The following is a 27,682-nucleotide window of genomic DNA, read 5'->3' as shown; positions in this document are numbered from 1 at the left end:
TTATTATAGTTAACGAAAACTAAAATCAAAACTGAAACTATTATTAAAAAAACATTTTTGTAAACTGAAATAAAATAATTAACAAAACCGAAATGAAAAACTGGGCGGCACGGTGGCGCAGTGGGTAGCGCTGCTGCCTCGCAGTTGGGAGATCTGGGGACCCGGGTTCACTTCCCGGGTCCTCCCTGCGTGGAGTTTGCATGTTCTTCCCGTGTCTGCGTGGGTTTCCTCCGGGCGCTCCGGTTTCCTCCCACAGTCCAAAGACATGCAGGTTAGGTGGATTGGCGATTCTAAATTGGCCCTAGTGTGTGCTTGGTGTGTGGGTGTGTTTGTGTGTGTCCTGCGGTGGGTTGGCACCCTACCCGGGATTGGTTTCATGCCTTGTGCCCTGTGTTGGCTGGGATTGTCTCCAGCAGACCCCCGTGACCCTGTGTTCGGATTCAGCGGGTTGGAAAATGGATGGATGGATGGAAATGAAAAACTAAAACTAAACGAAACTATTAAAGTAGCTTGAAAGACTAACTGAAATAAAATAATAATTTACTAAAATATTTTTAGTTTTCGTTTTTGAATGAATATTCTTGCCGAAAGTCATCCCCCACGAGCTGCCCGCGCATATTCATCCAGTGATCGGCGGCTGGTGACGGAGGGCGGCATTTGCGGTTACAAAGCAAGCTGAATGCGGGTGCGTAAAGCGTGTGAAATGGAAAGCAATTTACTGTGCCGCCTTTCTTTGTGCTCGTTGTATATCAAGATGTAATTCAAACGCCTGAAAATAGAATGTGCTGGTCAACAAAACGTTTACCATATGGACAGAAAATCACGAGTGAGTAACGTTTCAGTTTATTTCTTAGGTGACTGCTTTTGTTGACAGCAATTCACCTGCCACTTCGCACAAGAGAAAGCGTTTTTACTTTCTCATATACGAAGTATACAGAAAGTAATCATGAAAAAATTCGACCTCAATATTTTGATGCATCTTGACATGATAGACCTCCCAGTGTCCAAAAATACCGTTTTTTTTTGGAATTGTGTGTGTGTGTAAAAACGATAACTCGAACGCAACTAGATAGATGGATGAAATTCGGCATGTGGTTGTAACACCACAGTCGTAGATCTGTATTAACTTCTGGACCAAATCCATCACCGGAAGTGGTACTTTACCTGAACACATTCGTTTTTTGTTTTTTTTTTAATTCATGCAACTGCAGAGTCCGATTTATTCAACTTTACTTTTATAATAGTTCAATATATTATTAATTTGATTTGATTTGTTGTTGATGGTTCCTTAACCCCTTCACCGCCCTCTGCCGGATATATCCGGCACCGCTGTTTTAATGCTAACGCCATACTGCCGGAATTATCCGGCACATTTGCCTGTGGTTATATGAATGCCTGGCAAGTAGTATAACTGACGGTTTGGCGTGGGTATTATTACTACGTTGTATTTCGACAAGTCTGTGGTTGTTTTGGCCGGTCATGTGACGTGATTCGCATGTAACAGCTGTGAATATGGCGAAACGTAAACTGACTTCAAGTGAGGCTTTGCAGGCGATTTTGGACAGTTCTGATCATGATTGTAGCAGTTCTGAAGAAGATTTTAGTGACAGTGATGAGCAGCAACGTGCGCTGCATGATATTGTGAATGAAGACGCATCGAATGACGGCGCTGAGTGGGTGTATCCCCAGCATCTCAGCTGGGCTGCTGCCCGAGGTGAACTACCTTTTCTGCATTCGTTTGAGGGAACGTGTGGCTTTATTGTTGATGTAAACAATTACACTGCTGAGCAGTTTTATGAGCTGTTTGTGTCACCTGATTTGATTAGACATTTTGTTCATCAGACAAATCTGTATGCAGCACAGTTTATTGAGAAAAATCCCAATTTACCTCCACATTCCCGTGTTCGTGCTTGGTTTGACACTGATGAAAACGAAATGAAAAAATTCATTGGGATTTTGATGTTGATGGGAATAATCAGAAAACCAGATATTGAGATGTACTGGTCTACAGATCCTATGTATGCAACACCTATTTTTGCAGCTGTCATGACACGTAACCGATTCTCTTTGCTGCTGAAATTCTTTCATTTGAATGACAACAGAAACGAGCCAGATAAGAAAGATCCAAACCGCGACCACTTGTTCAAGCTACGTCCTTTGATTGATCATTTATTTGAAGCATTTCAGTTGCCCTACATGCCAGGACCGTCAGTTGCAGTTGATGAAAGTTTATTGTCGTGGAAGGGCCGCTTACAGTTTCGACAGTATCTACCATTGAAAAGGGCACGGTTTGGTATCAAGATGTTTTGCTTAGCTGAGAATTCAGGTTACATTTATAGATTTCGTGTATACACTGGCAACTTGCACAACATTTAGTGGTCAATACTGCTTGAATAAATGTAAAAAATGTAAAAAAAAATGTAAAAAAGTAAAAAAACAAAAATTGTTCAGATTTCGCCTGGCTTGGGGAATATTTAGGGAGTTGGCGGTTAAAGGGTTAATGTACATAATATAAAAATCATTGTCTTGCGGTTTACTCCTCAAATATCCATCCCCATACCTGAGTACTGTATATGAGAAAGTCGTGAGGAGACCACTCCCGGTTTTTGAAAATAAAATGGCACTGATCTAGAGATGAAAGCAATGAAAAACTAAACATACTAATGGGTTTTGGTATTTATTCTATATTAATTTATCTTTTTAAGTTCATATTCACAACTCAAAATACCCGATATTGTGAAAGTAATCCAGTAGCAGAATTATATTTTGAAATATTTGTCTCCCTTTTTTCAATGTTTTTCTCTCACTCTCAAAATAGACAGTTGAAATGTCATATTCTTTTTATTCTTAACATCAGCCTTATCATACATATTGCATACCAGGGAGTTTTCCTGCCTTACATCCAAACCTGCTGTGGTAGGCTCCAGGTTTCCTGTGATCCTGCTCTGGATAAACAGGTTTAGATAATGTATATGTTGTTCTTAATCTCAGATGCTGTCTCTGTCATTTTATGCCTGTCCGTACTCCTATTACCTGCTCTAACTCTGCTCATTATGGGTTTACTGTCCTTTATGATGGTCTATTCAAGTCTCACCACCACCCCTAACCTTGACACAACATGCTTGTTTTTCTTTGTTTCCCTCAGTACAGCTAGCTGGGATCTGCACACTGATTCAAGTCTAAGAGCCCTGTTCTTCCTTAGCCCCTGTGATTTTAATGAGAAAATATTTTAAAAGTTATAAAAGTGTGTAAAATTGTTCATATTCAGTATCTAGTTTTGATTATGCTTGTTTTTAATCAGACAAAAGCAAGACCAGATAGTAAACCATGTAGTGTAGTAAGCTTCCACTAGCATTAAACTCGTATCCAAATCTGTAAAGTGTACAGTTCTGTCTGATTATGACACAAAACTAAACTCCATAGGAACTCCATGCCATAATTACTAACACTAAAACTGAAACTAATAGATATAAAAATAAAATAGAAATGTCTTTGTGAAATAAAAACTAAACTAAAACTAAAAATACACAATGAAGGAAAACTAAAACTAAACTGAATTTCCAAGTAAGATCAGAAAAAATATAGAAATGAAAACTAATAAAAAAAAAAGCAAAACTATAATAATCTTGCAGCTAGCTCATCTTCAAAATACCATCCCATACCAGTACCCCACCTCCACCTTGCTGGTATCCAAGTCAAAGTGGAGCTCTGTGCCCGTTACTGATCCAGCCACGGGCCCATCCATCTGGTCCGTCAAGAGTCACTCATCTCATCAGTCCATTAAACCTTTGAGAAATCTGTCTGGTTTCAGCCTTCCTTACCTTGGCCATGTCTCTGAGCACTGAACACCTTGTACTTCTGGGCACTTCAGGTAGGTTGCAGTTCTGGAATATGACCGCACTGGAGGATAATGGGTTCATGGTAGCTTCACGTTTGATTCTTCTCATACCTTTGGCAGTAAATTTGCGTCTTTTTTTTCTCAGCACCACTCTTGTGAACCTGTTGACTATTGGCAACAAAACATTTAATGGTTCTGTGATCACGCCCCAATATCTTAGCAATTTCAAGAGTGCTGCATCCCTCTGAAAGACTACAATTTTTGACTTTTCAGAAAATCATTTAAATCTTTTTTGGCCCATTTTGCCCGAGGAAAACAAGCTTCCTAATAATTACACACACCTTCATATAGGGTGATCTCCTTTGACCACACCCTCCCTCATTACTCAAATACACATCATCTGATATGGTTAAATCCAATAAGCATTCAAGTTAATACAAATTGGAATATATAAATAACAATGATGATATGGTCAAAATACTGACTTGTGCACACAGTGTATATCACACATAAAAGAAAGGCTTGGAAAACACTATTAAACTGACAGCGTTACATAAAATAGAAACATGGATCATCATTAAAAGATCGTCTTTAGAGTACATCCACATTTTATTTTTCATACTGTAGGGTAAATACAGAAAATTCATTAAAGAAATAAGTACTTATTGTCAATACTACAGCCAGAAACAAAATGCACACACTTGCAGTTGGTCCACGAATATAACAATACTATAGTGGTAATTTTTTAATCTGTCTGCTCCTTTGGATTCTGCCACAAGTTCTCATTGACGTTGCATCTGATGTCCTTGTTAGCTATACATCGTGGGTAAACTCTCTTGGCATGCCTGATCCATCCTTGACATTACTCTGGTGAAATATCTTGGCATCCAGCTTTCATAGCATTCAGTAGTGACCTATGATCATGTGGCTAGTGATCATAAACCTTCCACATCCATGCAGAAAAGAATTCATCAGTGGGGTTTAGGATGGGGGAGTATGGGTATAAAAACAATGAGTACATACTTGGGTGTGCTGCAAACCATTCTGAGTGCAGTGGAGTGGTGGAATGCCACGTTAATCCACACCAAAGCAAATACCAAAGCATTTGTGGTCACTTGCTCTCTGTCATCCTCTGTTACCAGTATTGTATAGTTTATCATGAACCATAATGAGGTGTTCTGTGTGACTGGTTTGTGTGGTAATACAACATCATTGCCTTTTGTCACATACATTGTAATTTTGGTCCCTGTCTATCATGGAACTTGCACCATCGCCCTTTGTCCTTCAGCATTCTGTCTGAGCTACCATTGTTTCACCAGGTTAAGCCCAGCTTCATCCACAAAGATGAACACGCGTGCTGTTTGCATAGCCTTCAAATCCATGACACTCTAACAGGAAATACACAGGGTACCATATTGTAAGGATTACATTACCATACAGTATACATAGCTTTGTATGGTGTTCTGTTTTCAAAGCCACAACCAATAAAGAACAAGTAGTGTTACATTACATTGAATAGACCTCTTACCTCGACATATTGGTATCAGAGTACTTTCACATGTACATTGTTCCACTCAAATGGTACAGTGCATAAGTGCTTCATGTTTACTTTGTGCCTCTGCAGTATTCTGCCAATTATTGCCATGCTAACACTTGCCAAATACTGTACTGTCTGCCATAACTCTGTCCCGGATTTCCTGTAGTGTTATGGCATTGATAGCCATGACCAGGTCAACAATAGCAGTTTCCTGCTCAGTAGTAAAAATTCTGCCTCTGCCCCCTGTGCGAGATGATCTTTGGATCCTAAAGAGCGAAAACAATACTCAATGGGTCTCAATGTACTATATACAGTAAATACTATACTGTAATGTGCAGTTCTGTCTGATACTGCCAAAGAATGTGTATCTTATCTGTTGGTTTGTGAAATGTTCTTATGATTGATGCAATTGTTATGCTCTGGAGATTTGGCTGCACTTGTCACCATGCTTCTCTCAAAGACAGTTTGATTGATAACATGGTCAATGACTGTGGTCTTTGTTTCATCTGATGACTGCCCTTGGTCTTCCTGTTTTTCAATGTCCTCTCCTTGTAACACATTTTCCACTTTGTTGCTACTGTTCTGCTTGGTCCATATTTACAAAGAAAGTTATTCTAAAGATGACTTTGTTATGTATGGATGATAATAAGATCAGCTGACAGCAAAACACCTGGTTAGGTAATCAACTGAAATGGATACGCGATGTGTTTGGTCTCATTTGTATTATAAAGACCAAACACATCACATATCCATTTCAGTTGTTTACCTAACCAGGTGTTTTGCTGCCAGGTGTTGACTACAATTTGCAACATTGTAAAAAATAAATAATGTAGTTTTGTAAGCATGTGCAAAATTCCTTCAAAAAACGTAAAGTTTTGATAGTGCTGGATTTGGGGTGAGAAAAGTATTCCATGAATTTTGAGGCAGTTAGTCCATGAATGCATTTTGTATGAAAGCAATGTGAAACAATTCAGTTTGGCCCACATACACTAATGTTAAGGTGACTTTGTGTAGAGTTTTGAGAAAGAGACTTCAGTATTGCAGAACTTACCTTAGCAATTGAAAAACTCCCTGGTATGGGGTTCATAGCAAAGTTGATGAATAGATATGCACTCACAGCTTTTCAGTTTTTCTATACATATACTTGTCCAAGATATTTTATTTTCATTCCACTTCAACAATTTGGATTATATTGTTAAGTTCAATACATAAAATCCAGTTGAAACTCTATTTTAATTCCAGAGTGTAATGTGACATAACAGAACAGAGACATAGAGGGGTGAATACTTTTGAAAGGCATTGTAGTAGAATTGCACCAAAAAATTCATATATATTAGGGCTGTCAGATTGAGTGTAATAATTAGAATATAATTCAAATTAATTTGAAAAGGTCTTAATTAAAGGGAAATTCTTGCCTTTGATTATAAAAGTAACAATTTTTTTGTTTTACCCATACTTATTTTGGCACCAATTGACTCCAGATGCACTAAGCAAAGCTGCAATACATTATGGATCTGTTTTGACATCAGAAAATGTTTTAGACATTTTGACTGTAGTCACATTAGGACACTGGCATGCTCTATAAAAGAAAATTAAAAGTACAAAAATAACATGAAAAATCACTTATAAGCTTCTAGATGCATATAGTTGGGAAGTGTTCACCCTGACACTGCTGTTGCAGGAACTAAGAGAGAGAAAACTGGAGCAGAAATGCTTCTTGTTTTAAACGCAGTGTTTATTAAAAACATTGTTTTATAAACTCACATTATTTTCTTATTGAAAAGGTTAAAAAAAAAAAAAAGACCAACATCCTCATCTTCAAAAGGCTTCTTGCTGGCAGCCTCATAACCCACAAAGCAAGATCTGACCAACATCTGTTAGATATGCTAACACTTCTTCCCTTAGTGTGCTCATATTACATATTCCAGTATCTTTCTCTCTACTTCATTTACCCTCCTTAGCATTATATTTGTTTTCTCAAAAAAACATGTAAAAAGCGTTGCATTTTTTTTTTACTTGAAAAATTACATTTTTATTAAATCTCATCTTTCTACTGTAAAACACAAAGTATTAAGTCATAAGTGGAGAATGTATAATGCTATGAATAATAATAATGATGATTAATAATAATATGAACAGCACACAGTGCGAATAACATGAGTGTCCTTTTCGATTTTACTGTTTTCAGTTTCACTGCCTGAAAACGGATTCATCTCCTCATCACTGCTGATAATTGGCATTTCTTATGAGACACCACTTTAAGGCGAGGAGAAGACACCCCTATACCGTTGCTGTTGGCGCTTTTACAGCCTCAGTAATCTTCCTGTCTTAAACAAGATGTGTCTATACAGTTGCCCGAGTGACAATCAGGACTAACATTTTTAGCAGTGTTTACAGCCTGAGTGACACTCAGGTTTAACACTAAGGAAAATGATTATTGCTTGAGTATATAATCTCCCTGTTACTTCAGTACCCTGTATTTAAAAAGAACCATTGTTTGAACACGTTGCATTTTCTAAGTTCTTACTGTTATTAACACTGAAGCATGCAAAAAAAAAAAAAGGAAGAATGAAGAGGGACTCCTCATCCTGTTTTACCTATGTCTGTCAGAGGCTGTTTTGTTATACAGTAATCCCTCCTCGATCGCGGGTGTTGCATTCCAGAACCCCTTGCAAAAGGTGAAAATCCGCGAAGTAGAAACCATATGTTTATATGGTTATTTTTATATTGTCATGCTTGGGTCACAGATTTGCACAGAAACACAGGAGGTTGTAGAGAGACAGGAATTTTATTCAAACACTGCAAACAAACATTTGTCTCTTTTTCAAAAGTTTAAACTGTGCTCCATGACAAGACTGAGATGACAGTTCCGTCTCACAATTAAAAAAATGCAAACATATCTTCCTCTTCAAAGGAGTGCGCGTCAGGAGCAGAGAATGTCAGAGAGAGAGAGAGAAAAAAGCAAACAATCAAAAATCAATAGGGCTGTTTGGCTTTTAAGTATGCAAAGCACCACCGGACAAAGCAGTTGCAAGGAAAGGAGCAATGTGAAGGTAATCTTTCAGCATTTTTTAGAGGAGCATCCGTATCCTCTAGGCCAGTGTGCGAACAGCCCCTCTACTCACATCCCCTCCGTCAGGAGCAGAGAATGTCAGAGAGTGAGAGAGACAGAGAAAAACAAACAATCAAAAATCAATACGTGCCGTTCGAGCTTTTAAGTATGCGAAGCACCGTGCGGGAAGCATGTCGCTTGACAAAGCAGCTGCACGTAAGGGAGCAATGTGAAAATAATCTTTCAGCATTTTTAGACGAGCGTCCGTATCGTCTAGGGGTGCGAACAGCCCCCTGCTCACACCCCCTCTGTCAGGAGCAAAGAATGTCAGAGCAAGAGAGAGAGAAAAGCAAACAATCAAAAATCAATACGTGCTGTTTGATCTTTTAAGTATGTGAAGCATCGTGCAGGAAGCATATTGCTTGACAAAGCAGCCACATGTAAGCCCAGCAAGGAAGGGAGCAATGTGAAGGTAATCTTTCATCGTTTTTTGAGGAGCGGCCGTATCCTCTAGGGTTGCGAACAGCCCCCGTGCTCACAATATATTTGAGTTTTATTTAATACGTAATACGCGCTCTGGTTGGGTACCTTCTCAGCCATCTGCCAGTAGCGTCCCTTGTATGAAGTCAACTGGGCAAACCAACTGAGGAAGCATGTACCAGAAATTAAAAGACCCATTGTCCGCAAAAATCCGCGAACCAGCAAAAAATCCGCGATATATATTTAAATATGCTTACATATAAAATTCGTGATAGAGTGAAGCCGCGAAAGTCGAAGCGCAATATAGCGAGGGATTACTGTAATACCTTGATTTGTTACCTTTGTGCAAATTTAATTTATAGGATTGAGATGTAAAGGAAATTGAAGTGTTTTTTCTCTAAAAAACATTGTGATTTCCGTAAACTATTGTCATCTTCAAATCGGCTAAACATTTCAATACCTGGTTCCTATCTAAATTTTACTGTAAAAATGGCAGCATCAGAGAAGCAAATGCCTTCTAAAACTAATTTCTTGGTGAAATCTGCAGAGAGAAAGCATTTCAAAGCAGATGGATATTTCAAGGAGGTGTACTTATCCTAAAAGCCATTTTTGTGTAGTTTATTTTATACACCAACACATCATCCCCACATCTTAATATACCTTTTGAGGGAATGAAAGGGCAGTATAAAGGGGTTGTATACTTTGTGTAATGTAATAGACAACTAATTTGGAATTTTTCTTGTCTATGACTAGGTATGATGGGTCGCGAGCGATCAGACAGTGGTGGCTCTGGATCAGATCCATTTGACAGACATCCCTCATTGTTGCGTGACCGAGGAACTCCTCCTGTTGACCAAAAGATGGCTTGGGGAGCTGATGTTTTTGGAGCAACTCCTGAAGTCCGACCTCATGGGTCTCCATTGAGACAGCAACATGAAGATGAAGATAAAGGAATGAGGTGAAAAAATAAATAAATTTTTTTCTCTCCAGTAAAACCATTGTCATTGAACAGATACCTTACCTTCTGTTGTTGAAGGCAACATTAGATGTATATCAAGGTAACTGAAGCACACTCCTTTTAAGAGTCAGAATAATAAGAGTTTATTGATAAACACAAGGTTCATAGAAATATGATTACTGCATATATCTTGACATATAGGACAGGATGCAGACAGTTTATCTGCCTTTGAGAGTTTTGATTTATATTGACTCTTGATAAATTTGTTTTACAACACTATCTATAAAGATGATCAGTGTTGTGTGGAGTTGTTGCTTTTGTTGCTGCTCCAGGTTTAAATGGAGAATTCTTCCTTCTGTTGGGTTTGACTTTTTCTCTTTGCTGCATGATTCCTTGTCTGTGGTGTTTCTGCTGTCTGCAACTTCATATGGAAAAGCATTACATTTTCTGGTACAATAGTTTAGATGTTGTAATTTCATTATTGAAGTAATAGCTGCTGCTTAGCCTTTTCAGCCCATTGGCCCACAGCTTTACTTAGCAAAGAGACTGTGTCATTTTCAGATCCACAAAGAGAGCAAGATTGTCCGTTTTCAACTCGCCAAAGGGAAGAACAGCTCATCAGCTTTTTAGTTTTCAGAGAGAGGTTTAGAAGGTCATTTTGCAAAGTTGGAGCACAGTTTTCCCCTGGGGCAGAATGCCCCAAGAGTGTCTCTAAGGAGTTCAGTGAGAGAGAGAAAATGGGCACAGCTAGTTTTAAGAAGAAATTGTAACCTCTTGAGATTGGATTGAAGTCACTTCAGTTACAAAATCAGGTTATTCTGTCCTTCCCAGTTGTCATTCCTTGAACTATATAGGCCTTTGTTCTTGCTTGAGAACATTTCATACCTTCTGGCTGAAGTTTGCAGAGGGGCCTCTGGAAAGATATCAGTTCAACTCTGATTTACACCTTTGTTATCAGATGATGTACAGGCAGATCCTGGTATGATAAGTTCAGTCCCTTACTTTGGAATGTAAATGGGGGAAGGCACAACTTGATGTCTATTAAATCTGTGGCCTTAACGGGCCTTGAGTGCCACAAAAGCCAAGCTAATGCAATTGTCCACTTTGTCCTACAGAGTCCAGCCACACTATAGTCCTAAACCTTCCATATTATATTCCCCGCCACAGTTTAAATTTTCTTCCATTTGACCATCAGGTCCTGTGCTCATTTGGTACTGTTAAAAACCCATGATGGAGTCAAGGCAGAGTATGGGTACTTAGAGGACAGTACCAGACCAACAAGTAGTATTGGTGCATCCCTACTCACTAGTACATCAAAGAAACCATCTCTTAGTACATACTCTAAATACAGTGGGGCAAAAAAGTATTTAGTCAGCCACCACCCATTGTGCAAGTTCTCCCGCTTAAAAAGATGAGGGAGGCCTGTAATTTTCATTATAGGTATACCTCAACTATGAGAGACAAAATGAGAAAAAAAAATCCAGAAAATCACATTGTCTGATTTTTGAAGAATTTATTTGCAGATTATGGTGGAAAAAAAAGTATTTGGTCAATAACAAAAGTTCATCTCAATACTTTGTTATATACCCTTTGTTGGCAATGACAGAGGTCAATGTTTTCTGTAAGTCTTCACAAGGTTTTCACACACTGTTGCTGGTATTTTGGCCCATTCCTCCATGCAGATCTCCTCTAGAGCAGTGATGTTTTGGGGTTGTCGCTGGGCAACACGGACTTTCAACTCCCTCCAAAGATTTTCTATGGGGTTGAGATCTGGAGACTGGCTAGGCCACTCCAGGACCTTGAAATGCTTCTTACGAAGCCACTCCTTCGTTACCCGGGCGCTGTGTTTGGGATCATTGTCATGCTGAAGACCCAGCCACGTTTCATCTTCAATGTCCTTGCTGATGGATGGAGGTTTTCACTCAAAATCTGATGATGCATGGCCCCATTCATTCTTTCCTTTACACGGATCAGTCGTCCTGGTCCCTTTGTAGAAAAACAGCCCCAAAGCATAATGTTTCCACCCCCATGCTTTACAGTAGGTATGGTGTTCTTTGGATGCAACTCAGCATTCTTTCTCCACCAAACACGACGAGTAGAGTTTTTACCAAAAAGTTCTATTTTGGTTCCATATGACATTCTCCCAATCCTCTTCTGGATCATCCAAATGTTCTCTAGCAAACTTCAGGCGGGCCTGCACATGTACTGGCTTAAGCAGGGGGACACGTCTGGCAATGCAGGAGTTGAGTCCCGGGCGGCGTAGTGTGTTACTGATGGTAACCTTTGTTACTTTGGTCCCAGCTCTCTGCAGGTTATTCACTAGGTCCCCCCGTGTGGTTCTGGGATTTTTGCTCATCGTTCTTGTGATCATTTTGACCCCATGGAGCCCCAGATCGAGGGAGATTATCAGTGGTCTTGTATGTCTTCCATTTTCTAATAATTGCTCCCACAGTTGATTTCTTCACACCAAGCTGCTTACCTATTGCAGATTCAGTCTTCCCAGCCTGGTGCAGGTCTACAATTTTGTTTCTGGTGTCCTTTGACAGCTCTTTGGTCTTGGCCATAGTGGAGTTTGGAGTGTGACTGTTTGAGGTTGTGGACAGGTGTCTTTTATTGATAACGAGTTCAAACAGGTGCCATTAATACAGGTAACGAGTGGAGGACAGAGGAGCCTCTTACAGAAGAAGTTACAGGTCTGTGAGAGACAGAAATCTTGCTTGTTTGTAGGTGACCAAATACTTATTTTCCACCATAATTTGCAAATAAATTCTTTAAAATCAGACAATGTGATTTTCTGGATTTTTTTTTCTCATTTTGTCCCTCATAGTTGAGGTATACCTATGATGAAAATTACAGGTCTCTCTCATCTTTTTAAGTGGGAGAACTTGCACAATTGGTGGCTGACTAAATACTTTTTTGCCCCACTGTATAGCAGGTTATTAAATACAAAACTAAACATGTTAAAAATGCCTCCATCACCATTCTTTTGACCAGCTTTAAGCAGGTATCCCCAGATACAATGCAGAACAGTAACGCCTGACTTTTTTCAAGTTAAGCCTTATCGTAAAAGTAATGTAAAAAAAAAAAAAGTTGAAAAGGACTTGTAGAAGATTTTAGAAGATTCTATTCCTCAAATAGAGTATGATGATAATGTACTTTTTATGACTTTAAACTTACTCTTCTCTGTTTAAATGTATAGGTATATATCTCCATGTGTTGCATAATTGTCTTTTTAGATTTTTATTGTGTGCAACTTAAAACTTCTCCTTATTTTGCAGGAGTGACACTCCTCCTATTCATCTTCGAGATGGGAGCTTGCAGCCACCACCTCCTCCACCGCTTCCCCCTCCTCCTCAAACATCTCAGCATCAGCAACATCACCACCACCTTTCCCAGGGCCCACCTCAACAAGCTGCACCTGCACAATCTTTCTTGGGTGGACGTAATTTTCAGCCATTTCCAGAAAATGGCGGTCGACCTCCACGGGGCACAGCTATACACCATTTCTCACATGAAGAAGTCCCTCCAAGGTGTAACTCAGCGGGTGTACCCAGTACTCTTTGGGGTGGAACTCATCCCCTTCAAACCACAGAAAGTAACTTAAGTGGAGGTCGAAATGGACACACAGATTTGTCCCAGGAGCCCCAACTGCAGACTCCCATTGTGTCTATTGCTTCATCTGCTTCTGGCCTTTCCAGGGAGAGTGCCGAAACACAGAAAGTAGACAACTGCAGAGAAACATCTAATAAAAGTAAGGCTGATATATGCAGAGATGAACCTTTACAAAACAAACATCCACCAGCACAAATTAATCAACAAGAAGAAATAGGAGGAAGAAAGTCTGAAAAAACTACCAGCACAAATGCTGGTAGCATTACACCCCATCACCACCATCACCACAAACCACAGCGCAACAGAGAACATAAAACTGAGACCCATTGGGGTCCTCGGCCAGGTAGTACTGCCACAAGTGGCAGGAGAAGTGGTGGAGCTGGAGTAGAGGAAACTGGACAAAACATAGCAGCAACTGCAGGACCTGGTGGTGATAAGCCTCAGCAGAATCAGTTACAGATTAAACGGGCAGGTCCAATCAAACGTCCAATTTTGAAGGAGCTGAAACGTGAGGGAGAGGGGGTTTTGGAAGAAAAGTGTATAAAAGAAAAAGAAGAATCACCTCAACAGCTGTTATCAGTTCCTCAGCAGCAACAGTCATCTTCAAAATTAGGAGTCTCTGATTCAAATTCTGCTCCAATTTCTAATAGAGATGAGCAGAAACAAAAAAATGTTGCAAAAGAGCGCCCTGGAAAACCTGGAAAGGATAATGATGGATATTCTGTTGGACGTCGTGAGAGAGAGAGAGATCGTGAACGATCTGATGATAGGGGTGGGGGTGGTGGAGGTTATCCAACTTCAAGAGGTAGCAGGGGTAGTCGAGGAAGGGGTGGTGAGTATTATGGTCGAGGACGTGGCTATCGAGGAGCATATGGTGGGAGTCGAGGAAGAGCTGGTAGTCGTAGCAGTCGCGAATACAGGGGGGGAGGTGGAGGAAGTACTACAAGTTGTCACCAGGACTCATTTTACAAAGGGTTAGATGGTGAAAGTGGACGAACTGCACAGTCTCAACCATCCCACAATGCAGGATTTAGAACTCGTAATCGCAGTGAGACACGAAGTGAGGGCTCCGAGTATGAGGAAGTGCCCAAACGTAGGAGGCAGCGAGGCTCAGAAACTGGCAGTGAAAGTGCAGCCAGTGATTTGGCACATTCAGATAAAGAAGAAAGAAAGCCCAAGACTGGTGCAGCTGTAGTGGCTGGGACTGGAGCAACACAACTATCAGCAGGTCACCAGCAGCCTCAAAGCATAGAATTGTCACCACAGCAAAGTATTCCTAATTCTCGAAATCCTGGAGGAAGAGTCTTTACCCCAAGAGGTGTGCCCTCACGAAGAGGCCGTGGAGGCCTATATAGAGGAGGAGCAGGGAGCAGACCACCACCTGCTGTTTCTGCTACCACTTGGGGCCATGTTTCAAAATCTATTTCATCATCAAATAGAAAACAGTCACATCAGTCTTTAAATCATCAGCAACAAACTCCCCACTCTTTGAAAGAAACTAAAGATACTAAAAATGATAAACGAACAACAGAGAAAATTGAGCAAGCACCTCTGGTTTCACAACAGCAGCCACTTGTTAATCCAAACCCTAACCCCTCACTTATCCATAACGAAAAGCTCCCACCACGCTCGTTTGAAAGACCTCCACGTCGAAGGCGTCAAGGCAGGTCACAGCACCAGCAGGACAAGCCTCCTCGTTTTCGTAGACTAAAACAGGAACGGGAAAATGCTGCACGAATGAATGGAGAACAGCGTAATATTTCTGGACCAGTGCCTGCTCCCCAACAATCTTTATCACAGCATACTCAGCCTAATATGCAGCATCAAACATTAAATGCAGCAGCTTCACAACTGCAAGAAACTGGCAACAGTTCTAGTATCCTTCATAGTAACAGCAACAGTGGTCCTCATAATCATCATCCATATCCGTCTGTCTCACAGCAGCAACACCAAATTCCCAAGGAGCCTCTGCGAAGCCCAGTAGGAACAAAGTCCCCTGATCTTTCCAACCAAAACTCTGACCAAGCTAATGAAGAGTGGGAAACTGCTTCTGAGAGCAGTGATTTTGCTGATCGCAAGGAAAAAGAAGGTCTTGGTGGAGGTAGACCACATCATCATACAAGTGGTGGTAGTGGTCAGAGAGGAAACATGGAAATCTCCACCAAAGATGCAGCTGCAGCTGCTGCTGCTGCTGCAGCAGCCAAGCGAAGTTTCTCCAGTCAGAGACCAGGAATGGAAAGGCAAAACAGGAGGTCAAACCCAGGAGGAGGTGGAGGGGGTAGACCTGCACGAACCGCAGCTGGTGGTCCTGGTAGCAGCAACAGCAGCAGCAACCGTGGCGACAAACGCAGCGTCAATTGGCCGTCGCCGAAAAACAGAAAGTAAGCATGCATACCTAACCAGCTGCCACCACCCACCATCCCTGTGCTGCTGGTTCTTGTTGTTATCATCTTTCTCATGAGTTTGCATGTGTATTACCATATATGCAGGGAGAAAATATTAAAAATGTTGGTGATTCAATTGAGTTTGAATCAAATTCCCGCTTTAATTTCATAGATTTGTCTTCATTTTAGACTTCTGTTATGTGGGTTAAGAAGACGATATATTCAAATGTGCATTCAGGCTAAAAGTAAAGTTCTCCAAGTACTACTGTGGCACATGGACCGAAATTTTGACAAGGGGAGCTGTTTTGAAAAATCAATGTTCTGTCCTTTTTTTTCTCCTCTCTCTTTTCAAATACAATTGCAAAGGTATGCCGAGAAGAAAATTGAATTTCAGACTCTTGCTCCTTGCTTTCAATTCTCAGTACATTGAATATAAATAGAATAGGTCTGCTAAGGTAGAATGTCATCTGTCCCTGTGGCCTGCAATTTTTTTTTAAGTAGTACATTATTTTTTCTTTTTTTTTTTCCCCCCTTCACCCATACAAAGCTGTTTTTATAGTACTCCTTAAATTAAAAGGACTGATAATGTATTTCCGTATAAATATTAAGTGTATTTTCTGATGTCCTCTAAATTGTTACTTCTCAGCAAGAACATTGCTTATAAATGTGTTCTAAATTTTACTCTCCCTTTTTGACCTGAGAGCTCTCAATTAATGGAGTGCTACTTTCAAGGAATGATAAACTGTTTGTTATTGTAGACTTGTACACATTCCCTGCTGTTCAGTTACTGAAGTTTCACTGTGTCTAGGGAACAATGTATGAACAGTGCAGTGTCATATTAAAATATATATATATAAATTAATAAAAGTTTTGCTTTTGTTTTAAAAGAAACCAGATTCCAAATGAGCTTTATTTATTTAAAAAAACTAGCTTTTGGTGTATTTTATCTGTGTATCTATAAATATAACTCATCTGAAAGGCAAATGGTAATGTTATATATGTATATGTTAATTACCCCTTTTAGGTTGTGGTCGTGGCCCAGAAAAAATTTTAATCTTTTGGTTTTACAGAGAATAGTGATAACAGCCTTTCTGATAGAATGGGTTACTATGGAGACCAACTGTGGTACACAACAAATAATATAAAAATGCCCAAGAAAAATATCTTCCATTGCTTGTGTCCCATACATAATCTGTATGTCAGATCATCCAGTCATATGCTCAAAACAGGCAAAATTTTTTGCTAAAATACTGTTATTATAAAATAAATACCAGAAAATTAGAACAGTGCATGCGGAAGAAACACTTTTTAACATGGGATTAGCATTTTGAGTTTTGAACATATGACTGTAATTTGAAGTGTGACGTGAGTAATGTGAGATTTTTTTTTTTTCATGGGTTTCTTTACATTGTTTGTGGTTATCTAGCTAGCATTGATCTGTATGAACACTAGTTATATCAGAAAGTTTGTTATCTCAGTTTGCCATGAAAACATGAGATTTCTTTTAATTGCTATCACTACAAACTACATGGGCTAAGTAACATATAAGAAAAAAAACATTTTTGGGTGGAGTATTTCTTTAACATACTAACCAAAAGTTTGTCTAGTAATATAGTATTACTGAAAATATTAACACTTCTAAGGAATATTTCCTGACACATTCAGACAATCCTCTTACTTCTGTTCCCAATGTCTTACATAGAATAGAGTAGGCTTGTTTATTGTAGTATCAGTTCTATGTGTTGTGTTAGGTTGTCGTGCCTTATGAGTAAATAATTACAGTAATAAAAGCAGTATTGTACTACCATCAAAATATGAAAACTAAAAGTAAGGCACTATTCTTTTAATAAATCGCTAAATACCAAATCCTAGTTTAAATCATTTTAGTGTGTCTTGAGTTCCTACTTCAGGTAGAAGGTTATGTTCTTCCATGTTTCTACATGTGCAAGTTTCATCAATTTTTATACAATACTTCAGGTCTCTTGACATTCCACTGTTTTCCTATCTTCAGAGCCTAGTTAAAAATGTTATTTAACGATACTGAATTATTTAGTGTTACTAGCCTTTTCCTGTTGTAGTCCATTCAAATGTTTCACATACACTAGTAATTCTGTCTTGCTGAGATCAGTTTCAGGCAGTAAAGTCCATAATTTACTTTTGCTTGCTGCAAAAAGTGAAGACAGGTTCTTTGGTTAAACGTGGTCATGAAAAAACCTTGGAAGATTAAGATCTTTTGAGCAAATACCAGAAAAAGAGTACAAACCTACTAGTTTTGATTATACTTTGTTACACAGTGATCTGATGTTATCTTTCTCCAGATGTGTTTCGTGTCAGTATTTTTATTTTTTATTTTACATTGTGAAGTTGATTCCCCTAAATGCCTTAATATCCATTAGGATTTAGAGAACAGCTGAAGTGTGCAACAATTATTATTTTGCTTGCTTGATGATACCATACCCAAGACTTGGGCTTTGTTTTTATGCAAGATACTGAGTGTAGACAGACACATAATTCACAAATTATTCTTCAGTGTTGCCTCATGTTGTCTTAAGTGTGATGATACCCATTTCTTTCAAATTTAAGTATTAAGGCATTATATAAAAAGTTCCAGTCAAATGTTTGGACACCCCTGCCCAAATTAAATTTTTTGTTGACATTTGAAGTAAAAAAAAAACAACAAGTGTCACTTGGGGTGTAAAAACAGTGCTTGAAAGAGTTAGTCCTGAGCATCACTTGGGCAACTGTATGGACATGTCTCTTGTAAACTTTAGACCTGAGGATTACTTGGGCTGTAAAAGTGCTAACATTGTTAGTGCGGGAAATGATATAGGCGTCTCTTGCATACGTGACAGGCCCGAGTGTTACCCAGGCAGTGGTGCAGACATGTCTTATCCCAGCTTCATAATGGTGTTTCGTAAGAAATGTTTTTCAGCAGCCCAGGTGTTGCACGCTCTTGACTGTGATACGAGCAATGATGACGAAGTGAATCTGTCTTCAGACAGTGAAATTTAAGCAGTAAAATCAAAAGTGATTCTGATGAATCCAAACGTGACACTCGTGTTAATCGTACATATGCAGTGTGGTGTTCAAAAACTGATCAGGCTGGAAAGAAAATCCGCTTGGAATCACACTACTATTGTCCTGACTGTGACATTGGATTGTGTATTTCACTGTGCTTCAGGATATACCAGACAAACAACACATTTTAGCAGTATGTACGGTATTATTGTTATTTGTACTGTATCATTATACTTTCTACTCTTCTGGCTTTGTATTAGTGTCTTGCACATTTTACAGAAGTAAGATCAGATTTAATAAATATAATTTTTCAAGCAAAAAATGCAACTTTTACATGTTATTTCTAGAAAAAAATGGAACACTAAGGAGGCTACACAACAATAATTACTTAAACAGGAAAAAAATAAAACCTGCTTTGGCAAAAGTCACACTTCGCAAACATTTTGGTAGTCAGCTTGTGAGTCTTTAAATTCTTGGTTTGGAAAATTATTCCCATTCTTCCTTGCAGATCAGTTCCAGCTGTGAGATACTCCTGGGCTGTCTTGCATGCACTGCATGTTGAACATCATTGAAAATCTGTGGGTGGATTTTAAAGTCTGTGGTCTGAGAAGGTCGTTCCAAAACCTTCACCTTGTCTTTCTTGAGGTACTTCATAGTAGAATTAAAGTGTGCTTTGGATCGTTGTCTTGTTGTAGAAGACTTTTTTCCACTTTGTTTCCTGGCTGACTTACATACTTCCCAAGGATTTGTTAGTATTAGTTGAGTCCTTCTTTCCCTGTACTTGCACAATGTTTCCTGTGTCATGAGTTGCCGCACAACCCTAAAGTGTAATTAATCCACCTCTGTACTTGACAAATAAATAAATGCCTCTGTCTTATTCAGATATTTTGCAAGCATTTTTATGATAACAGGTAAGGTTTCCTTTTGATGGCTTTTTCATGAAGGCCATCTCTGTGTAAGCAATTTTGCACAATAGAGCAGCACCACCACTCCTTTCTGAGCTAAAGCTTGTCTGTATGTTCTTTGCAGTCATATGCATTTTTTGCCCTTCCTGCAACAACATACAAGCATTTCTTTTTTTGTCTTTTGATTTCCCTGGTCTTCTAGATGTAGTGTTGACCTTTCACTTAAACTCCTATTTTGAATATTTCAGACTATAAAAAACGCTATCTGGAAGTGCTTTGATATCTTTTCAAAGCCTCCCCCTGCTTTGTAGGCATCGGTTAGTTTAATTTTCAGATCCTTGGTCAGTTGCTTAGAAGAGTACATGTTAGGTAAGTGTTAAACAGTGTTTGGAGAGTCAATTTATTATATTATCTCTCATCAGCTGATTATTCTTAATGACCATTCTTGACCAGACTAAAATCTATGGAACTAAGAGAGATGAGATGAGACGAACGACCTGAGATCTGTGCCCAGATTTTTGCAAATACTGCATTTAGTCTATTTTTTCCATTTTTTTCAGTTTATCAAATATATTGTAACTCTTCATTAATGTTTTCATAAAAATGAATTTTTTTTTATTGTGTTTGCTGTCATAGTTGTATCTACGTTTTTCTTTTTCAAATGTGAGAAAATGCACAATTTGACCACAGGTGTCCAAATTTTTGCATGGAACTGTAGACTGGGAATGTTAAAATCCCAAGAAATTTCTTAAAAGAATCGGAACCCTATAAATATTTACATGCAATTTTAAACTTCAAATTACAGCAGACCAAAGTTGACATTTAATTTTCATCCTATTTTTGCCATATTTTTCTGAGCACTAGAAGGTCACGTTAACCTCACTGTGCTTCTAGAATAACAGGAAAACTCTGCAATTTATTCCAAGGTTTATGCAGCTGATTGGAACATGAATTGGGGTTTCGAGGTGCATCACGCATTCTGTTTGCGGTTAAGGCATCTTTCTCTTTTTACCATTTTTGTGCTAGAAATAGCAGTGCAACAGAAAATGGCTAGGCCATCCTGTCCTGCAACAATAAAGACTTTTTTTCTTTAGTAAGGTAATTTCTTTCTCATTGATACTCTGCTAAGGTGCCATTTAAAGGGGATGCTTAATGCAGATTCTTACTTCGAACTCACACGTAATTTTGGTAAGGACAGAAATGATTCCTTCGCCAAAATCTTGATAGTATAACCTTTTCTGAGTGTTCTGCATACTCTGAAGTTGAGACATGCCCCTATGTACCACTAAAACACATTTAGAATTACAGTGAAATCATGAATTGCAAAATAATGCAGCGGTATTGACTGTGGTCACAGTAAGTTCCTAGTTTGACATTGTAGATTTATATTACTCTGTATAAGTTAAAAGTACATTTATATTACTCTGTATAAGTTAAAAGTACTAAAACAGCATGGATGCACATTGCAGAGGTTCTAGATGCAGTCAGAAAGTTGATTGTCGCAGCTGCAGTAGGAGCAAAGGGAAAGCAAACTGTTAAGAGTAAAAATGCTTCAGTTTTACATGAAAAATTTTAAAAGCTGTCATAATTTTACCAGAAAGAAAATGCACATTATTATCACAAGACTACTCATCCATCTCTAAGCAAAAAAGCAGCCCAATTGAAAGTAATACAATCAGTACTAATAATGGTTAATACTGTACAGTAAGACCTCACTGACAATGTTAGAAATATTGCTTATTATTATATACACCATATCATGTTCTCCATCTTAGAAAGTTCTGACACTTACTGTCTTAGTGTGCCAATGCTACATGGTGTAGTATCTCACCCTCACTGAAATGTGTTCTCTTTTTGCTTGCTGCATGACTTTAATTTCACTGTTACTTGCATACTTTGCATTGTAAAAGGAGCCAGTGTTGGAACACATTGTATTAATTTATAAGTTTTCACTGTACATGTCAGTGTAATGTGTGAAATTGGGATGAGTGACAAAGGGTTGTGCAGTCCATTTTGTTCTGTGTCCATCCAAGGCCACTGTGTTGTAATGCTTGATTTAATTTTATTGTGCAAAACTGATTTGTAGGATTGACGAGAAAGTTACCTGCTCTCTCAGTAGAGTGCTTTTTTATTTGAATGGGGGGCTTATCCTTAGATGCTAATACTTTTAATTTCCTAAGCAGTTTTCATATTCACATTTTTCTTTCATCTCAAATATTGTATTCACCCCTTTAATATAGGCATTGACATGTAGACTGTTCCCAAAAAGTAGTCAATATACAATTAAATATTATGTATAATTTTTTTTATATTCCTCACTGGCATTTAGTTTATTTGCACATCTGCCTTAATTAGGTGGTTAATGCCAGCTTGCAATGATATAAAGTGGTGTAGTATACTGATCATTTTAAATATAAATACAATATATTTATGACGTGTTTAAGTAATGATGTCAAATTAGTCCAGGAATACTGACTTTTTAGGTACATACTAATTAAAGTAACATAAAACAGGCTTATGTTAAGACATACAGTACCCATTTGAGAATTTTGTAATTTTAGAAAGAGCTAATTTCAGCTATTCCAGGAATATAAGAAGGAAATTTTCTTTAAATTGTGTAAATGCATTTGGGAATTTTTTTTAAACTTTTTTTTACGCCATATTAAATAATAATATATTTTATTTGTATAGCACCTTTCCCATGCTCATTAGTAATATTAGACGGGTAGTATTATCAGGTAGTATTAGTAGTAAATTGCTTGGTCGGTGGCTTTCAAAGCAATTTGTTAGATATTAACTGGGTTATTTATTTTGAATTTTAAATGTTATAAGTGTATTTTGGCTGCAAGTGTTTGGTTCAGGTAAATTGCTTAAATAGGAGTCCATCCTGGGGCGGCACGGTGGCGCAGTGGTAGCGCTGTTGCCTCGCAGTTAGGAGACCCGGGTTCGCTTCCCGGGTCCACCCTGCGTGGAGTTTGCATGTTCTCCCCGTGTCTGCGTGGGTTTCCTCCGGGCGCTCCGGTTTCCTCCCACAGTCCAAAGACATGCAGGTTAGGTGGATTGGTGATTCTAAATTGGCCCTAGTGTGTGCTTGGTGTGTGGGTGTGTTTGTGTGTGTCCTGCGGTGGGTTGGCACCCTGCCCGGGAATTGGTTCCCTGCCTTGTGCCCTGTGTTGGCTGGGATTGGCTCCAGCAGACCCCCGTGACCCTGTGTTCGGATTCAGCGGGTTGGAAAATGGATGGATGGAAGGAGTCCATCCTTGCTCATAACAGAACTTATTTACTTTTACGGCTTTGTATGTTTTTTTTTTTTTCCTTGCCATGTTCGGTCATATATTGCAGATTTTTCCACTGATGTAATCCAAATGATTTGTGGCCTGGACTCTCTGTCTTCCAGTTTCCCCTCTTAACTTTTTTCCAGATATTTTATTAAGACTTTATGAGGAACATGATTGGCTGTAAATGAGTTAGATGGTGTACTGCTGGTTTCTTTGTCATTTATAACTTGCTATGAAATGGCAGCTAGTTGAGAAAGCAAAAAAAAAGCACTTTAAACAATGAATGCAGCTTTACAAGACTAAACAAAGCAGTTAATGAACTGAAATCTGAAGTGAGTTAACTAAAATAGAGCACAAAATGTTGTTTGGACAATAATTCTTTCAGTGGTAATAATTGGCTTATAATTAAGGAAATTGGGTTGAACAGCCAATGTGGACCTCCATGACGAAATTTATTCGTCTTGGGGTTTTTGTTTAATTTTAATTTTAAATTATAGAATTTACTTCTTGAGCATGTTGGATTCTGGAAGCTAGGTATCAGGTTATTGATGTTTTAATTAAGAATATCACAATGCAAAAATTATTACCAAAACATTTTCTGAGATTTCTGAATGAGACATTGTTGAAACTGGAAAGTTCGAAATGGGTCCAGCTGCACACCTCAGCAGCTCTGCTGGTCAGCCAATTAGATTGTAGGTTTTTGTCACTTGGGTTGCTTAACTCGAGTCAGATAACCCTCCCCCAACCCTGATCTTAACCATAGCATAACCAGATGTTACCACTGATGTATAAAATAAAGCGACAACCTCCTCAATGGAGCTGGAGCTCTCGAGGTCCACAGTATTTTGGAAAAGGCCTGAACTTTAATGGTCTGAGGAAACATTCAGGCTTAAAAAGAATGCTGTACTTTCTTCAACAAGCGTATTTCGCCATCACAAAGCATATTTTAAAATAAAGCAATGCTATTAACTTCCTCATTTAATTTTATCATTTTTAAAGAAGTAGGTGACCATTCTAGCGCAGTTTAACAGTTGAGCAGCATTCTTCCCCAAATTCTAGTAGCACAGGTATTTTTTGACTGTGGCTTTGTTGTGCTTATTATATAGTTTTTTTTTTATTGCAAGGAAAGATTTTTTACTTTGACAATTTTTAAATAAAGGATATAAATCCTAATTAGCCTGAGGTTTACCCTGAATTGTCTTTGCATTGTCAGATTTAAGTTCTTTAAAAAAAAAGTGTGTCTTTCTCTGGAAGATTGTTTATTCTGCGAAGTCTTATTTTGGATGTAACTCTACTTCTTTATAGAGATGTAAACTTTTCCTGCTTTATCAAAACATTTTGCACCTCACCTGTGAAGGTAAAGAAACAGCAGTTTTGTTTATCGCATAATTCCCTTGAACACTAATACATTTTTACAGTGCTCATCTAGCCTTTATTTCATTTTAGTTAAATATTCTTTATGAAGCAGATATTAACACTTAACTCTACTATTAGCAATAATAGATTACCATTAAAACAGGACTGTTTTATTTCATGATAAGGCTTACATTATGTTTTATTAACATGCAGATTGTTTATATTTCCTTCCAAAAGATACTTAAACTAAAGTGCTGCAGTGTTTTTAATATACCACACAAATAATATATTTTGTCTTGCCTTTGTAGCCACTCGTGTAGCTTTCCTGATTTCTTCATCATTAGCATTTGGTATCTTAAGGAAGGAACCTTTCAGAATGGGGAACAGGTGGCAGTTGTCCAGGTCCCCAAATAATAGAGTGGGTATTGCATCTTTATATCCACAAACTGGAGGAGCAGGCTTTTCTGCTTGAGGTGTTATTAGGGACTTTATTATAAAGAAGGAAGAGAGTAGTTGGTATGTTCTTGCTGCTTTTCCCTGATTGACTACAGTAAATATTAGAGCAATTTAGCATAATTTTTTACCAGTTGTGTGGGAACTTTGGAGTCATGTAATCAATACGAACTTACACCATCAACGTAAAAATTCGACAGTTTCTTGTACTTTGCATTTCTTTGGTGTTAATGTCACCATGTTTCTTGATTTTATTCTTTTTAGTTAATTTTTTGTCTTGATTCTGAAACAAACATTGTTATATGCCAATATACTGGAAACTTGTAATTGACATAGTTTAATGAAGCTAAGTAAGACATTGGCCACTTAATGTAGTCCATGCCACAGAGTATCTTTATGTCCCGTGTTATCTTCTGCAAAATTCTCTCAATATAACTAAATCAAAATATTACACTTTCTGTTCACCAGACATAGTTGATAAACATTTGCAGTCCTGCTCTTTTTGTAACTTTTGTATTGATTTTAGTTTGGTTGAGTGTTTGGTAAAATGTAAAGTTAACATAAAACAAAAAAGTAGCAAAGAAAATGTTAAGTAGTCATTATAATTTTTAATATTTTATTTACTAAGTGTTTATTCAGCATGTGGGTATACTAGAAAAATGTTACGCTTGCTGAAGAAATGCAAGATTTGTGTAATTTGCACAAACTATTAATAATTACAAACATAAAATATCCAAAATTGATTAGGTAGTGTGCCACTGAGTTTTTTTGAGAGTTTTCATTTGTTTTTATCTTTAGGTACTTGAATGTTGGTTAATAATTTCCAGAGGCTTATATAGGACACTGGCAGAGTAATTGATGTATCTCTTTTGTAGCCTAAGTTTGGCGGATAGCCTGGTCATTGTACTGAGTTTGCACATTCTGGTTATGCTTATTTTTGGTTTTCATTTTACATTCCTAACACACGTCTGCTGGTTATGCTATGCATTGGACGGACATCTTGCTTAGGTTTGTTTTTTTGTCTTGCACCTGATTGAAAATGTTGGTTCCTAACAGGTTCAAAGAATGCATGCATGGATTAGTTGGTGTTTTTATCCCTGTTCAGCTGTGATGTTTGAATTTTGCAGATTTAGTATGTGTTAATGGGAGTTTTTATTTGCACAAGTAGCAATTTTTGCATCTGCCATGTGGTAGTGTCAGAGTCCAGACACACTGCTTTTTAAATTTATGTTAACAAATTACCTTTTTAGTTTAATCTTAAAGAACACATTGTGAAAACACATTTCTGGACTTAGCTATATTTAATTATGTACATTATGCAGTTTCCACAAGGCTATTGTGATTACGCTTATACAGTGTAAAGTTAACTAATACCTGGATTAAACATAACATTCTCAAATCAGCTTAATTCAATTCATGGTGGCAAGGGAGCTATATGTTATTTTGGTAGTACCTTGGCTAGAAAAAGCCCATTGCAGGGAGCACTCACATCCCCATAATTTTATTAGCCAGTATATCCTAATGTACACCTTTTTAGAGATGTAGGAGTACACCAGACACCTGAAGAAAAACTGAAATGGAGTAGTGGTGTAAACTACATGCACAAAAGGGGCAAGTGATTTGAATAGTTTGGAAAAACATTTTGTTTACTTATTTAAAACAATGATTTGAAATATTGCATTCTTAAAGTAAATTCTTTTTGAAAATGCTTTTTCCCCTCAAGATTTGTGTTAGATTGTGCTTACAATACATCTATTCTAGGTTTATTTGCAAAAATATATTTTATTTAGATATGTGTTTTAAGTACGTTCATTTGAAAATATAAGTTTAGACTTCTTCATGACAAAACAGGAAATTGTGGTCTAAATCATATATCTATTTTCAATCCTTGTAGAATAAGAATACAAAGATTTTTATATACATCTTGAAAGCTGAAATGTATTTAATCATATGTTCTCTAATATAGGTTCTTAACAAATTTTCTACTTTAGTTTTATGATTGTGCTTGGTCTTGACAGTTTGGTGAACAAAAACTTACTATTTAACAAATAGGTTAAGTAATAAATCTCCTTTCTCCAAAAGCATGTAAGATCAGTTCCCAGTAACAAAGAATAAGGCAAGAACCAAACCTTTAATTGGACACCGATCCTGTACAATTTTAGTATTTGTCACTTGTGGCTTTCACAGAATTTGCCACAATCTAATATTTTTTCAACACTTAAAGTGAAGCTTTCAAGTAAAAAAAAGAAAAAATAGAGTTCTTTTGATGACTGTTGGACTGGAATGCCAGTACCTCCAGTTTGCACTTAAAATTGTTTCATGCACTTTACTAATTTTGACCTTAAGTAAATTTATGAGCTGTCTAAAGTTTTTTTTTTTTTAAGTCTTAAAGTTCATTGAAGGTGGCACAATATTTGCTTTCAAGGGGACATTCTTTGTTCTGAGATAGAAGGAAAATAAAAAAAGACTCTCAGAAATATAATTCAGTTATTTTTTTCTTTTTGCTTTCCAATCTATTATAATATGTAAATAAAACATCTTTTACACCATATCTCTGTTCCGCAAATAGTTACTCCAGTCTGTCTCATCGATGAACTCCTTGGTTGCCTTGTGGAGCTTACCTAATCTTAATAGAAAGTCAATTTTAGAAATTGTATGCATGGATAAACATAGCAGTATGATTTAAGATATGGAAAAAAAGATTTGGCCCAAATATGTAAGTGATTTTGTAATGGCATATTTGCAAACAGAATGTCTTGATTTGCCAGACACACTGCACAGAGTTGTTAGGATTTATGTTTACATTGTCAT

At 37.8% G+C, this 27,682-nt stretch overlaps 1 protein-coding gene across 3 annotated transcripts in view; it reads left to right on the top strand.

The window, feature by feature from the left end:
* prrc2a (proline-rich coiled-coil 2A) overlaps positions 1–27,682 on the top strand; it is a 191,059-nt gene that overhangs the window by 139,937 nt on the left and 23,440 nt on the right. For all 3 annotated transcript variants that reach the window (XM_051919972.1, XM_051919969.1, XM_051919979.1), the window contains exons 15-16: positions 9,661–9,865; positions 13,144–15,858. In XM_051919972.1, the coding sequence (XP_051775932.1) occupies positions 9,661–9,865; positions 13,144–15,858 (2,920 nt within the window). The remainder of the gene's footprint in view (positions 1–9,660; positions 9,866–13,143; positions 15,859–27,682) is intronic.

This window comes from Erpetoichthys calabaricus, chromosome 1 (assembly GCF_900747795.2).
Source record: "Erpetoichthys calabaricus chromosome 1, fErpCal1.3, whole genome shotgun sequence".
NCBI lineage: Eukaryota > Metazoa > Chordata > Cladistia > Polypteriformes > Polypteridae > Erpetoichthys > Erpetoichthys calabaricus.
Note: the sequence above shows the minus strand (reverse complement) of the source record. Positions and strands in the feature narration are given on the sequence as shown.